Source organism: Hermetia illucens, chromosome 6 (assembly GCF_905115235.1).
Source record: "Hermetia illucens chromosome 6, iHerIll2.2.curated.20191125, whole genome shotgun sequence".
In the NCBI taxonomy this organism is placed as follows: domain Eukaryota; kingdom Metazoa; phylum Arthropoda; class Insecta; order Diptera; family Stratiomyidae; genus Hermetia; species Hermetia illucens.
This window is the reverse complement of record NC_051854.1, coordinates 68861552-68877995: the sequence shown is the minus strand read 5'-3', so window position 1 is coordinate 68877995 and position 16444 is coordinate 68861552. Positions and strand designations below refer to the sequence as shown.

Below are 16444 nucleotides of genomic sequence, written 5' to 3'. Positions count from 1 at the left end.
TTTCTAGCCACTGAAAGTTAGCAACATTTTAGTGTACGACATCTTTGAAAATTTATTTATGCGTCGAAAAAGACAAGTTTAAAGAGGTTCTAAATTCCCTGCAAATGTGTAATAAGACATTACCTTTCCTAAAAATCCAACTGTATATATATCTTTTCTTCTGAAATTGCTTCAATTAAGAATAATTCTGTTCCATTTTTATCCATATAAAGTAGTAATCACCATCGCATGCTACGAAACCTAAAGAGAAGAAAGTGGAAAACACAGAAAGAGGCTGAGCCAGTTCAGTTTAATTTTTAATATTTTTGCTTTTCGCTCTGAAAAAAAATGTATCTTAAAACTTGATAAATTAGAGTAGTAGGAATTTGATAAAACACCAAAACTCAAATCTCATAACATCTTTTGAAGTGATGTTAATTATATTTTTACTTTTTTAAAAAATTTTCTCAATATCAGGTTTCTCGCTTGGCAAAGCATCGAAGTCTTTTGTTTTTTCAGAGAATTATAATAGATTTTTTCGACTGCATTTAAACTTTTCTTGCATGTTTTGGAATTTTAACTATTTAAAAGAAGAACGGCATTCCTAAAAGATAGTTTATCCCACTATGATTATTATCAGTTGTCTTGAACTGATCAATGACGCTCTAATATACTTTGCAGATAGTTGGGAATTTCGGTCTATCGGTGTTGTATTCGAAGATTTTGCTTATTACATCATTCGGTAATATGTACTAGTCATTCTATAAAACCATAAATTTATGTTGGAAATATTATACTTGAGATTATATTCTGCCTTGATCTGATATCAATTCAATGTAATTTCTTCATTATGTTTGCATGTCGAACAGAAGCAGGGAAAATCTACTCCTGCTGATTACAGTGAAAATGGTTTACCATCAGTATAATTAGCAATGATGCAACCTCTTTATGAAATAGTTTCTGATGATATGAAACGGTGGTTTAATCGTTTTTTTAAATACTGCATATTCTTCAATGTTCACTGCGGGAAAATTCGGGTTTATTAGAATATGAACATATTCAAGTGGACTAAGCTGAAAAATATCGAAAGGAGATCATCGTCTTATCAAAACCAGGATCCATCCCAAAGCTCATTTCATACTTTAACTTGCTAGTCATAATCAATTTCACTATTCGGACGGATTTTATTATTATTATTCTGTTAAGGGAAAGTCGCACCGCGTCCTTGAAGAACTATTGTGCCCCTTTTACTGGTTATAGTGTACCTATCGATCATAGTATCTCAAGCAGGCCTGTAACCGTTAGGAGCTTTAGTATGTTCCCTACTTCCAGATGTTTCAGCTTTGCATCTGGTAATAAGTGTTCTCCCAGATGCCTCGACCTACTTTGCACAAGTGCCGGACACTATCCCAGGACGTGTATAGAAGTTTCGTACTGCTCCGCACAAAAGCTGCAGGCAGTGTCCGTAGATATCCCTAGCTTCCCTAGGTGATAGTTCAGCCGACAATGACCAGTGAGAATTCTCACTATGATTCGGAGGTTCTTTTTGGTGAGGTTTAAGCAATCCTTTGTGCGCATGAGTTCTTATCCAATAAGCACCCTGGACTGCTCCATCCTTGGTAGGCTCGCCCAATATAGTTCCCTCAACCGTTTCTATTCATTTCTTAGATTCATAGCCATGAAACCGTTTCCGATTCCACAGAAGGGTTCTGGCCCATGTAAAGGCGTCCCTGCTCCCTTCTTGGCTAGTTCGTCCGCTGCCTCGTTGCCTTCCAACCCAGCATGGCCTGGAACCCAAAGTATTCAGACCTTGTTGGACGAGCCGAGTGTCGGACGGGTTTTAATAATACCTCAAAAATCAACATAAAATAAATGGCACTTTTCAGTCAATACTATCATATATCTGTTCGAAATCAGGTACGAAGTACGTCTAAATTCCTTTCTTTTGTGGCGCTGTACTATGATGTACGCCTGCTCACCACCTCTTCTAGTTTTGCAAACCAAACAGCGTGTAATTTGCATTATCCACTGACGCCTGCCATCTGTTTCGGGGTTTTCGTAGTGATCATTTACCTTCCACCTTGCCTTTCAATAGGCATCTGGGAATTCTTCTATCGAACACTGCAGCTCTGGGATCTTAATATGGATGGCGGCTTCTGGTTCGTCGTATAATAAGTACAACTCAGTGGTGTATCTCGTTGGCCATTCGCCGTCCACTCTTATTGGGTCTAGGATTCTTCTAAGAACTCGACGTTTGAAAGAATCTTTGTCATACCATTCGGTTCTTTTGCCCCGAGGTTCATGTACAATGGTTTTCTTTTCAGCAGTCCTGATGGCATCTTTTGGCCGACCTCAGTTCCCATCAACGGTATCGAAAACCTAGCGTTGATTGTTTTAACATTCCAACATATTTCGATGCCATTTTTTCTTTCTGGAACTTTTCAATATCGAAGCTGATACATAGTTGTGGTGAGTTCGCTACTTTCCTTATTTGCTATCCAGATAGCAAAGCATCGATATGTTGCACAAACGAAATGATGCTCGCTGTTGCGATCTTCCTCACGATATGAGGGTACGTCAAGGATGTCAAATGCAGCCCTATTCTCCATGATCAAGACATGATCCACCTGGTTGAACGTCATCTCATCTGGAAAGGGCATGTTCTTTTGTGAATGCTGCGCTGAAGGAAACAAGTCGGTGAAATTGTTATATTTTTGCCACAAACGAATTCTATAAACCCGTTTTCGTTCTGGTTAATTATTATGTGGAGACTATGTCACCAGTAGTTCCACGGTGAAACAGCTCGTCTCCGATCTTGACAACGTAAGTCACCGGGTACTATCTTCACGTCGTTTGAGGGCCGTGAATTAAATGCTGACTCAAAGCGACCATAGAATTCGTGTTTCACTGAGTTATCCTTGTTTTCTGTGAGAGTATGTACGTTAATTAGCCAAATGTTGAAAAATTAAATTTTCCACCAAAAGCGCGGCCATTCCTTCACTGATTGATCTAAATTCTATGTTGTCGCCTGTGAAATTCTTATGGACGACAGAAGCTATATCACATTCCCGCTTTCCGGACATCTTCCCGCTTTTGAAAGTAGCTTGTATTCTAGAGTCAAATACCTCACCACCCAATAATCTTGTTTCCTGGACTGCCAAGACGTCTATCTTGTACTTTTCGATTTCTTTAGTAAGGGCTTTAAGAGCCCCAGTTCTGAAAAAGGGGCGCACATTCCAGATTCCCAATTCGTAGTCCAATAGTACAACCAATTGTCAGCCGTTTGCTCAACGAATAATCTGGAGATCCAGTCGGCTTCTCTATATTTTATGCCGCAGAAAACTTATTCTTCACCCTCTCTCATCTGTAGCTTCGCATTGTCTAGGGGTAACTAATGTGAAGATATGAGTAGTAGTATAGGTGTTAAATTAGCGGGCATTACTCAGGTATTTGTTGAAAAGACCCACTAGTTTCAACACCAAAGTTGCATTGCCAGTATTTATTCATTGTCGGGAATATTTGATCCGCAGTCCATCGTCCGTTTGCTTCCTCCTTGCAAGCATATATTTTCCTTTCAAAAATTTTCAAATTTATAGGACGTGCAGAACAATGGTATTGCTCTGTAGTTTTCGCAGCAAAGTTCGTTGGCCTTTCTTAAGACATATCATACTTTTGAACCATGCATCTATATGGCGGTAATTATTTAGTACAGAATAAATTTGATGCATTTTCTGCTTGATTTAATTGGAATATTGTCGACCGCAAAGGTTCTGTAGGGCCGCGTCTTTAAGATTGACAGGGGTCAAAAATGATGCTTCACCATTTGCTTCATTCTGCATTTTAGAAAGTTTTCGTGGGTGATGAGCCCGGGTTGAGTATATGCTAGAAATATTGGACCCATCTCATATCCTCTCCTTTAGTAATATTACATTGTATGTGCTTGGCCCGTACTGGTCCGTCTATGAATCCATTGTAGCCTTTGTTGATTTCATTACGTGTAGTTTGACATTTGTGATGAAACCGAACATTTCCTTTCCGCTATTGTTGTATTGTTGTTGTCATATTACCTCCTTTGCGATAGCTTTGTTGGAATCCCTGTTTGCATATTTCTCTAACTGGTATGTCCTCTGTGTTAATCAGTGTTAGTGTAGAAGGCTTCACTAGAGCTGTCATGGAAGCGAATGATATCTTCTCCTCTTTCAGTTCTCCAATGTGGGCTTTGGGGACCGGGTTGACTTAATTCCAGCCTGATAGTTATTCAGGGTAGCGTGCAAACTTTCCTTGACGGGTTTGTGGCTAGCCGTTAGTTGTTTAAATTTCCTGTCCACACTGTACCAAAATTGCGGTTCCTTGATGATTTTCGACTTTTGAAAGCTTTTTTCGCGCCTATGCTTTAGTCACTTCTCTTACGTACAGGGATCCAAAATTCCAAGTAGGAAACGGTAATTCATCTTTCGTTTGCGAAATCGTTAGCGTTGAATCTATCCAGTAAAAGATATTGCATTAAATTATAAGGCAATATGTTATTGACGTGTTGCCAAAGTTGCAATCTAGAGACATACTTATTACTCCTACGATGAACAGAGGTGAGAGTTTTTCAATGAAAGCAATCAATCAGAATAGTATCCTTTCTCTGAGCTCCACAAGAGATCTCATTTTGAATGTTTTTTTTTTTGTAAAATGAAAACTTATTAATATATAATCAAAACAGGTATCAAAGGAAAAGCATGAATTAGTATTTTCAGAACTTTACGTGGTATTATTCTCAGAACCCATTCTCTGGCAAAACAGCACTTATTATGTGCGGCATTTTCAAGATTTTGTGTAAAACAAAACCTTGTTAACATCGGCTTACTATTTGTTTGTCCATCCGTCTATCTGTCTATCTTCATGTTTGTCACACACACTTTTCTGAGAAATGGTTATACCAAATGGCACCAAATTTAGTATGAAAGCAGGGACTGTGACCTTACATGCATTCAGTGAGCGCAGAAAGGAAAAGTGCGAGAGTTGGAAAGTGATCATTTCTATCACAAACCGATCCTTAGAACTTACTCTACCGAAAAATCTGAAAAAATCACCAAGCTGCTTAGGCTCCTAGGCTACTCTCCATACCGATATATTTTGAAGTAAAGTTAATGATAGTAAATTATAATAATTTTTAGTAATTGACTGCAAAACCGTCTTTAAGTTCATTAAAGAAGTATGAAATTGCATTCCAGGCTATAGTACAAAGCAAAACAAGGCTGTAATACAAAGTACCAACTTTGGTGGGAATCGCACTATTTCTAACGAAGCTATAATAGGTTAAAGTAGTCGCTTCGGTGCAAATTCTAAGAATGTCAGTATCAAGAGAAAGTGAATATTCTGACATAATATATTCATATACCTTACGAACTAGGTACTACTCGGAACCACGCCCACTCAAATATTTTTGCATAAACAATACGCAAAAGCTTTCATACCCGAAGCCTCCAGTTTCAAGTTTCCCGACTTGTTCTGATTACCAAGCTTTGTTTCCGAATGTGACCAACAAATTGCGGTGCTTACATCTTTTCACTGGTTCCAAAAATTCTTACTAATCGATCGTTTTGGTGGAAACTCCTCTTTGATGAACGAGTTATTTAAGGCCCTCAAATGTAAATCCAGAAAAGACAGCGGGACATGTTAGCTCTTCCTCTCCTTCTACTTTGAACCTGCTTAATAGTTCGGTCTACTTATCTCAATCAGGTTTGCCATTTCCTCCAATTATAAGCTAGTTGCGCCGAGAGTCCAGGAGGTTTTAAATGCTTCTTTAACGTATCAGACTATCATTATTTTGGGCAGCTTCTGAGTTCTTTTCCATCGACCTCAATGCTGAAGGCAATTTTTTCGAACAGACTAATATCTGACATGATCTTATCACCAAAGGCACATCTTTCGAAAACTTTTAGCAATGAGCACGATTACGTATGGACCACGTATATCCGCCACATCTTCGTACTCATAATCGTAAAGCAACGTTCATTGTCTTTGTTAGCTTATAATTTCATCTTTTTTTTTGACCCAGTCCCAGTCAATCATATCTCTAATTTAGTTCTGGTCTTTTTGTTTTTCCTTCCCTATTTGTCACTGTACTCCTATTTCAAATATTAGGTTCACCTTCAATTGCATTCATTAGGAACCGAAATTTCTAAAGCTTCTTCCGATTTAAAATAAACAGCATACACTGCTTTCGTTATTTCATGTAATCCTTCCATGCGCGCATTATCCAGTTGAGTAAAAAGAATTATTTTTTTACCTTTTTAACAAGATTGGTAAAGTGCATCCAATTGTGATTTTATAGATGAGCGAACACAGATGCAGATTGATTTTTTGTATCACTATTTTAAACGGCTTTCGCTCCTATTATAATTCATGTTATGGTAATTAGTTGGTCAAGCGTTATTCTAATTCAAGCCAACAAAACACGAAAAGATTGTTGAAGCTCTTCTTAGTTAATTAGTTATAGAGTATTCTTTCTTCTTGGTGCGATGTCTTCGTAAGAGCTCATTACTCGAAGAATAGATCGCGAAGCTCCGAAGGTGTGCTTCTTGCACTTACTTACTGGTAGAATAAAATGTAAAGGAGGGACGAAGATGACTGCGGGTTCGTACCAAGGCAGAGGCAACTCATCAGACGCTGCCTCGCCTCTGCTCTGGGAGCAGCGTGACCGAAGCGACTCGCAGATGTTATACGCTCCCTTGTCGTGTTTTGCGAATTATAAAAGGGAGCGAATGAAACCGTGGCCGTCTTCGCCCCTCTTTTACTTTTTCAACCTCGGGTGTTAAACTGAAAAAGAGAAGTTCGTGGACCTTAAAGAGTGGGAGCAAGTTGCTCTCCATTTGGTCCGGTCCAGCATCAAGTGGATGCAGACTTAGGACTCCCCAATTCTTGAAAAAAGGAAAATAGAACATTTGAAGCAGTGTGACCAACCTGTCCCCTCCTTGGATGAGCCTGAAAAGCTTTAACAAGCAAACCACAGCATTATCTTTATATATCGATAAACCTACCGACAGCCAAAAATAATGTTTGGCGGTTTCATCCAGAACAGAGGTAATTAATTAGACCTCGGACTAAAAGTGGTAGCCATGAGTTTTGGTGAATAAGAGGAGTCCTAATTTCATCCACTTGATCATTTTTAAGATTGACTAAGACGACATCCAGCTTTACCTTTTGGAGCAACGAAGCAGGGCATACACTCAATCAGCTCGGCCGACATTGCGGAAATATCATGCACCAAAAACGTGGAAAAGGGCTACTCTACAGTTATCGTCGCCCACCATAAAGCAGATACGAACTCAAGGCTACCCAGACCTGTTAGAAAGAAAAACTACCTCACGAACGATTCCAATCCCCAAATAATGTTACAATTAAGTGCTGCCTGCTGAAATATTGAACTAGAAATCTACGAAACCCTACACCAAAACCTACTTAATTATATCGAGTTAGCGACTACTGTTTGGAGAAATATGGCCATCGTTTGAGGTCAAGGCTGATGGAGCTTAGCACCTGCCTACACCTGCCACATCTGTCGAAAAAAGGGAGACTGTTACAGAGCCTTCACTCTTATCCGGTTTAATTCTTCTTAGCCAATGAGCTGAATCTGACTCCTGCCTGACTTTTTCCAAATGGGGCTTCAATCGTGTCCTAAGATTTAAGCGTTTCTATTAAAGTAACATATTCTAATTCTCTACTGCTGATTGACAGAGACAGCGAGATCCCTTAAGTAGCTATCATGACCACAATAATGACTGAATCATTTCTTCATTTATACTCAATTTATCATTATTGCAATGCAAATTTTGAAGATGCCAATCCTCCTCTTCCTGACATGCTTTCGAGCAACATAGCGTGGTCATTTATTTTCTATTTATAAGACTACAAGGCCCATTCAATTCACACTTAAATACGTACATATATAAACAGCACTGAAGTAGCCACTATTTGCTTACATTCACCCCTGATTGAAATATACACGAAATTCAATAATTCTTAATAGAATGGCTATTTAAAGCGTCCTACTCAGCTAAATATTTCTACATCAAATATCATTTTATAGAGGCCGTGTCTGGATACTTTAAATTAGTTTGATCATAGCGACTGTTTTAAAATGCTATGGAATGCCATGTCAATGCTTTTTATGCCGATGGATTCATTAAATTCAATTGTTGAAAGAAAAAGAATGATTGAATGGAAAATAAACTATTTTGAATTTGATCTACTTTTAAGAGAATGGGGACAGTTTTTCATTCATTAGATACTGTACTCATGTGGAAGAGATAGTGAAGATTCATTGATATTGCTTGTAATGAGATTTTCAGCGATTTTAGCGCAGTATAGTAATCACAGTGAGCCATAAAACTGGGACCGAAGTGGTCTTACAGAAAAGATCGAAAACTTGACTAGTGCAGCCGGAGCTTCAGGGATACAAACGCTGTGAATGTTCTATCAAATTTATCTTTCTCGTGGGATTTTATTTCATAAAAAAATCTTCTGTGTTGTTTTGGTAACAAGGAAATCTTCAGAGCTCTTTATTAAAACGTCATTTCATAATTTCTTACGCCCTTAGCCACGCAGGACCTCCGAGTGTAACCCCTTTAAGTCTTAATATGCATATACTTGAGTCGAGATATTGAGTTTTGTGGTTTACGGTGAGGAGATCGGATCGGTTTGCTATCTGTCTGTCTATCGCACGCACACGAACTAAGAACCCCACGCATGCGGTGAATTACATTACTGCACATCTAACTTGAGAGGGTCGGTATACAGCTAAAAGAGGGGTGCACAATCTTTACCAAATAGCTCATCAAATAGGCATCAAATTAAAGGTCTCAACGAGTACTTTTCGACATTGGTTGCAAATGGGAGCAGTGTAAGAATCCGAAAGGGGTCGCTTTCTTCCGTTCCTAGAAACCACCCAACTGGAAAATCTAAAACAACTATGGTGGTCCATGCACATAATATCTAGGTCCCAAATTACTATCCGTTAGAGTATCTTTTCAAACAAAGTTAATAATAGTGTATTAGTATATTTCCATCACTAAATCCCTAAAATTTTGCAGTACCACATCGAATTCAAGATCGGATAGAGTCAACCTCTATACACTACGAGTTATACATATATAAACGAAACCATCTTGTGCCCAAAACACACAAAAAATTAACAAAACTAGTTTAGCGAGTTTCCGTTTTATATTTCACGATGATATTTTTCAACTACTCACTCACTCCTCATATTCGTCAATAAAACTGAGTAGGACTTAAGTCTTTAACCTTGATAAAAAAATGTCTGTTAAAACAAAATTTATATAAAATATAGATAGCTAAGAAAAAAGGCATGACATCATCTCTGAATTCTTAGGTTTTGAGCTTTATATACTAAATGCTTCCGTAATTAATTTGCATACATTTCATGCACAATTAGGTATGTATCCTCGAAAGTGTGTGTTTCTTACTTCAAAACGTAGCTCTCAATAGTCAGTTTTCTAGCATATTCCAGTAAACAGCTACATAATTACACTTGCATCCACATACTCACAACAATAGCACCAAACTTTTTGTTTTTCTTTTTCTTTTGGTTTGCTACTAACACTCAAAAAACACAGATACTTCTCCGTCAGGGCCCATTATTTAACATATTTAAATAGATATTTTCTTTTTAAACAGATGCCTGCGGTCTTTCGGATGTTACGCATATAGAATCTCTTCAGGAGAAATCGCAATGTGCCCTGGAAGAATATTGTCGGACGCAATATCCAAATCAGCCAACCCGTTTTGGGAAATTACTTCTGAGGCTTCCATCCTTACGAACTGTTTCATCACAAGTAAGTTGAGAGTGAAATATTTCTTTAATTTTAATTTAGGTTTATCTTATAAAAAGTTGAAAAGGCATCAGATGAACAATTTTTGGTTAAAGTAACAAAATATTTCACTGCAACAATGCCATTCCACAACACGTATCTCCTATCTTGTCTTGTTCGGTCTTTTAGTCCAAATGTCGTTTTCATCCTTACATGGCATTCAATTTTCACAAAAGGGGTGTTTACCGGGTCCCAGTATGTATTTTTGTTGACATATTTTTTCCAAACAGCCTTCTTACTAATTGGCGTGATCCCTAACAAACAAGTCGGGAAACCGGAAGCTTGACGCTTCAGGTATAAAAGGTTTTGTGTTTCCCTATGTGAGGAGCATAACGTAGTTCTCCATTGGCGTATAGCATTGACCCGAGATATTGAAATCGCTCAGTTCTGGGCAGGTTACTGCTATTACCAGAACTGAGTGATTTAAATATCTCAAGTCAATGCTATCAGCCATTGGAGAACTGCGTAATGAAATTGTTTCACGCATTAATGCAACCTGGATGAAGTGGCATTCCCCAACTGGTGCTCTTTGTGATCGCCGTATCAGCGCACGTCCCAAATCTAAAATTTACTGCAATGTCGTCCGTCTGTCGCTCTCTATAGTTCTGAGTGTTGGCCGACTATAAAGGACAATGAACGGCGTCTGGAGGTAATGGGGACGAAGATGTTGCATCGGACTTGTAGCGTGACACGTTTTGATTACGTCTGAAATGACAATATCCGCTCGTGGAAAACTGCAAGAGAGGCGTTTTCGATGGTGTGGTCACGTAATTCACGCTAACGAGAATTCAACAACCAGTATTGGTCAGAACATCGAAAGCAATGGTAAGCAACCAAAAAGCCGGCCAAAACAATGGTGGCTTGATACGCTGGATGGGGATTTAAAGGTCTCGAGATTACATCCTGATCAGGCATTTGATGAAATAAAATGACGAAACCGATCACCACGAGCCGACCGAAAAAGCTCCGTGTAATATAGCTAAAAATTCCATTGATGATTTGATGGAGAGCCCTGTATTGATAATGGTCAACCTCATACGCTTCACACTCTGAGTTTAATATTATTAGCAAATGCCAACAATTTAACCAACAGCAAATATAAAAAAAGGGCTAGGGAGAATTAGATCCTTCTTGAATGGAATTTTAATATTTCACTCGAATTTCAATCATTCTCGTTAATTATGACGTCAGCATCTTATTTGTATGGCTTAGAATGCTGTTAATTAGCATCAAATTGATAAGTTTGAACTTCTATAACTTTGACACTAATAGTTAGATTTTCATGGAACTTGGCATATGCATGCACGAGACTGTCCTCTATGTCCGTGCAATTGGTACACCTAGGATGAACTTAAGGGGAGTTCTTAAGTCAATTCCTAAAAGTTGATAATTTACTATTATTATAGTAAATTTATTCGAGCAGATACCGGAATGGGACACCTCTCGAAGATTAGATTTCACATAAGTGTTTTACACAAAACCTTAAAAAGGGCTGCAGATAAATAGATTCTTCATAAATGCGACTTTAATATTTCACGCGAATATCAATTATTCCGGGTAATTATGACGTCATCATCTGATTTGCATGGCTTTGGAAACAGTAAATTCGCGCGAAATCGCTAAGTTTGAACTGCTGTAACTTTGGCGTTAATTGCCAGATTTCCACGAAATTTAGCACGTATATACGAAATATCGTCCTCGATGCTGGTACTAGGATGAATTTAAGGGGGGTTTTTCAGTAAATTTTTAAAAAGTAGTAATATACTATTAGCAAGTTTATTTGAGCCGATATCGAAATGGGACATATTTTGAGGCCTAGATTTCATCTAGGCGCACCACCCTGATTTTTTTCGGACGTTTAGGTTGGGTAGTTTCCGAAAACGAGTCCTGTCTCACTTCAAGTGCGTACATTTTGACTCCTTACTCACGCACTTTGCAATTTATGCCAAAACTAATGTCAGTTACAAATCGAGACCTTTCATTTGATACCCTACACAACTATATCTAGTGAAAAAAATTCTTGTATCCCCCCATTTGCATGTATGGGGAGCCCCCCCTTTAAACTCCGCCTAAATTTATGCCACTCGCTGTATGCGTGGGATTTCATAGCTCCCATCTGTCCACCAGATGTCGTTCGGATCGGTTTAGCCGTTTTGGAGAAAAATGCGTGTGACAGACAGACAGACATTGAAACGATTTTAATAAGGTTTTGTTTTACACAAAACCTTAAAAAGACGCTTTTACCAAAATTAAGACCCACTTCTAGCTAGCTTATGATCCTCCATTAGTTCTACTTATTTCCTTTCCTCTTTGGGCTTACCGGCCATATGCAGACGCTGGTTACAGTTGACTTTAGTCAACTCGAGGGCAGAGCTATCCCAATAAATAAAATTGTTTCTAATGCTGATTCACCAGTATTTAAGCGCTGCTTCACTGAAGCATCCTAACAAGTTTCGTTTGCACGTCTCTGTGCTAGCTAGGTTCGAAAATATGAGATAGGAGGGGGGAGGGGGTGCCTTGTCTCGGTACGTTATGACTACACCAGAACATGAAATATCAACTGAGAAGTAACAATCCACGAAAAACGCGAATCAAAATTTACAAGATACAAAAAAATAGTCTCATCGACCCGCGTTGAGCCAGAAAATTTATGACTCGTGTTCTGCAGTTAAAAGGGAGAATTCACGACGAATCACAGCCTCAACCCACGTTTGTCTTGACTGAGTTATAGACTTCGTGGTTAAAGCAATTGAAGATGATCCTTTTCATCCATAATGAGTCAGGAGGAAGAGCGAAAGGAACTTCAAGTTCAGGAAATGACTTTATTGAGCTGGAGGTTGCAAAAATACAGAATTAAGCAAAAATTAGTAAAAAACGAAAACCAAACTCATATTATAAATTGTAAAAGAGAAATGGAAGGGAATCTAAGTAAACAACTAGGACGAAATAAGTGGGGGAGGGGGGCTGCTACAGAAACAATGCTTTTTCTAAGAGAGTAGCATATCTCCCTATGGAGATTGCCAATTCTACATTCCTATGTCGAGGTGACTTAAAAAGTAAAATTCCTTTTTTTTTTTAACTCAGATCCAAATTTTTGATGTTCCGCTTTATAAGTAAATTGCGGTATTCGCAGAAAATCAAATCTGAAATTTCTTTCTGCCGTCTTTCCAAACAATTGTCTCTCACCTCCAACACTATTCGTACTTCCCTCTACTCTAATTTGTCTTCTTGGTTGCTCAAGGAACAGTACCGTCAGAAGCATTGCCCCCTCTAAAATGCATTTCTGCCGCACAAATTCATATGGTATGCTCTGCGGCAACACTCCTCTTTTTTCTTGTTATGGACACTGTCACATGGGGCATCCAGCGTCCAGCACCCTATATGCTGCTTTATGCAAATGGTGTTTCCCAGCGTCTCATAGCAAAGCTAATTTCGAACAACTAATCCAAAAGCCTAATGTAGCATGGTATGAGGTAAAATATGGGTAAAAAGAGAAGAGAATTTCAGACTCGATCTCAATAAAACCGTTCGCATCCAAATTGAAGATACTTGCAATCGATATTGGGTTAGGCCCATCGTGGAAAAATTGCGGGAGGCTGGTCTTTACTGGTAGGAAAAAGTAATTTGTACTAACGAGAACACATTTGCTAAAATTGGTCTAAACATCGAAATCAATGGGGAGGGATCAAAAGGGCGACCGGATCAACGATAATTTGATACATTCGATATTGACTTACATCCTACAGATTAAACCAACGACCGAGGAAAATGGCACAATTGATCAAGACGAGTCAACCCTGCGATTGTTCTGAGCAGATTCATCTTGTTGTTAGTTGCAATAAAAAAATTTGCATACTGATAAGCAACCAAATGTTCAAACCAATTAAACCTCCTCCACAACACCTTTTTCGCAGGTCGGTAACTTTTCCAGTCGAGTCTTGCGTATGAGTCTCTTCACAAATTCCATCTTTTTGGCTATCTAAGACATGAAATCAATGAAAGGTTTCGGACGTTTTTCAAAATACGCAAAGTAGTAAGCGAATTGAAGGGCCAATCAGAAGTAATTTTCCTATTCTGGGAAAAACACGCTGTGTTCAAATTCGTTCGAATCAGTGCAACTCTCGAGAAAACTTACTTCTCGGAACGCGTTTTCTTTCCAACCACCCATCTGTCTCCCCCACCATCAGGCGGTCACCCGGCCGACTGATCGAAAAGGAAAGAAAATCCGTTCCTCTTTGTTTCGCAGTACCTGCCACTCCTTCCTTTAGATTATCAGTGATTCATGCAAAACAAAGTACATTTGCATACGACGTAACAACGACTTCAGCATGTCTTCTCGTACTTACTGGCACTGCTTCCGAAATCTACACACCCTGAAATTTCTCCATGACCTACGCCGAGCTATTAGGCAAATGCACTGAATTGCATTCTGACTAAGGCATATACGTAGCATTGTGATACCAGCCATTAACTAAAAAGCCAATGATATTTTCTGGTTTAAAAATGGATATAATTAGATGATTACTGAACAGAATTTCAGGATATCGGGAGATTCGAAGGTTCGAAGCAAGACCCCCCCCCCCCCCCCGTCTTGCTTGTAGCACTGGACAGGTGAATAGGAAAAGTTTGATTTTGGCATACCGGCCAATTGCGTTGAGGGCGTGCAAAGCAAAAAGGACAGCATCTAGCACCTGCCCCAAAATAATACTATGAAGTTTTCTTCGCTTCGCCGCTATATCCTGGCAGTACCTTTAAAGTACATTCTCCATGTTTGTTACTTATCGAATGCACCTCAAGGGAGCACGTTTTTATTCTACATGGTTTAGAGTTTCATACTGCGTTATTGTTTCCTTTCCTTTTTGTTGTTCTACCGTAGTTTCGTTCGTAGTTTTCAGGAAGGTTTCAATATTTAGGTCAATCTTGTGTCGGATTCCCTTCCCAACATACAGATTTTTCTTAACATGGCTTTGAGTGGCAGACATCTGAAAATATGGGAAGCACTTCGCTCATATTCACAACTCCTCATCTGCCAAAATGGAATATAAGCTAGTTCTACGGAGATGCGGTTAGGTGTAGGTATCAAGCGTCCGAACCTCAGCAAGATGCCGTTTTTGACTGGCAGTCTGAAATATCTGCAATATGAATGAAGTACAAACCAAGAATCTAGTGTCCACCACCGTTGCTGCCCATCTTAGATCAGAGATGTACGTTTTTTGGACAGATCTTTTTTGTCCCCATCATCGTCCATCCGACCACACAGTCTTCAACCTATTAATCTGCATCTCTTCTGGCCGCGCTATATCCGCACACAAAGTTTTATAGTAACCATATATAACTATTATATTATGAAATTATATGAAAATAACTATATTGAGATTACTACAATCCTAACCATATTGAACAATATGCTCGATATTCTCGCGACCTGGTTCAAACATCAATTTTACTAAATGGTCCCCAGTTAGCGGTGGAAAACTCAGTAAACGTTGCATTTATTGAAGTACTATCCAAACATAAGAAGTGTTTCAGAAATATTAGAAGCAGAGGCTCAAAGAGAGCGGCTAAGATTATTAGTGTTTAACCATGTCTTTCAGTTGGAGCTTAAGAATACACTCAAAGTCTTTCCTAATTGTCGTAAGAGGCGATTAAAATGGATAGAAAGTTCTGGGCTGGCAATCTGTAAATTTTGAAACTTTTCAACTATTGAAACGTTAACAACGCTTCGGTTAGGGGCTTACCTCACGGCTACGACCGTTGGCTATCGAAAACGGACGATGATTGGTTTCTGGAATGTATACAGGCTCCTTAACAACAGTAGCACCGGCCTTCAAAACTCTCGCATTCTCCAACACGAGCGAGAATTCCAACAATATAAGCTGGATACTCTAGACCTAACTGAGGTACTCATAATATGGTGGGACTCTGGAAAGTACATCTCTGTCTTGTTGTGAGTAACAATGTACTTTTGAACTGTGGAAAGTGGAGTCATAACATAGCAGACGGGAGTGTGTTGTTGTTTCTTGCAGGATGGATTCTGGCATGTAATGGCGACTGTAAATTTGTGGATTACTGCAACTTCCACTGCCTCGTTATTGGTGGCACATTGTTCGTACACAGAGCCTGCTTAGGCTTCAACTGACTGACACCGTAGGAGCAACCATATCGACCACTTTGCGATCAGATTAACATCGACCGTTTATATTATCCAACTGTCGCTCGTCAGTACAACTGCTGATCAGTTTACAGATACACTGAATAACCCGCTTAAGGATATCGATGAGCATTGAGCCACGATCAAATATGTTTTTTTCCGGGTGCGATATAGGCCGTCAGCCATAAGATCATAAGACCTAGCTGACTGCTGAATCGCCGAAACGGATCGATGAGCGTAAGGGGTGGAAGGCTCAATTGACCGCTGCAAATAATAGCGGGAGTATTGTGCTCGAATTCCAATACCGAGCACACCCAAGTACAGCGTAGGGGTGCCGTCACAAGAAGGATTTGCTATTGCGCTGGTTAGATTTCAATTATTTCAGAAGTAAACAACGTATCACGAGAGAACTCCTCCGCCAATATTTCGGTTT

The 16444-nt window shown here is 39.1% G+C and overlaps 1 protein-coding gene across 2 annotated transcripts in view; it reads left to right on the top strand.

The window, feature by feature from the left end:
• Nucleotides 1-16444, top strand: part of LOC119659203 (steroid receptor seven-up, isoforms B/C) — a 119878-nt gene that overhangs the window by 99979 nt on the left and 3455 nt on the right. For both annotated transcript variants that reach the window (XM_038067172.1, XM_038067171.1), the window contains exon 4: nucleotides 9667-9824. In XM_038067172.1, coding sequence (XP_037923100.1) covers nucleotides 9667-9824 — 158 coding nt within the window. The remainder of the gene's footprint in view (nucleotides 1-9666; nucleotides 9825-16444) is intronic.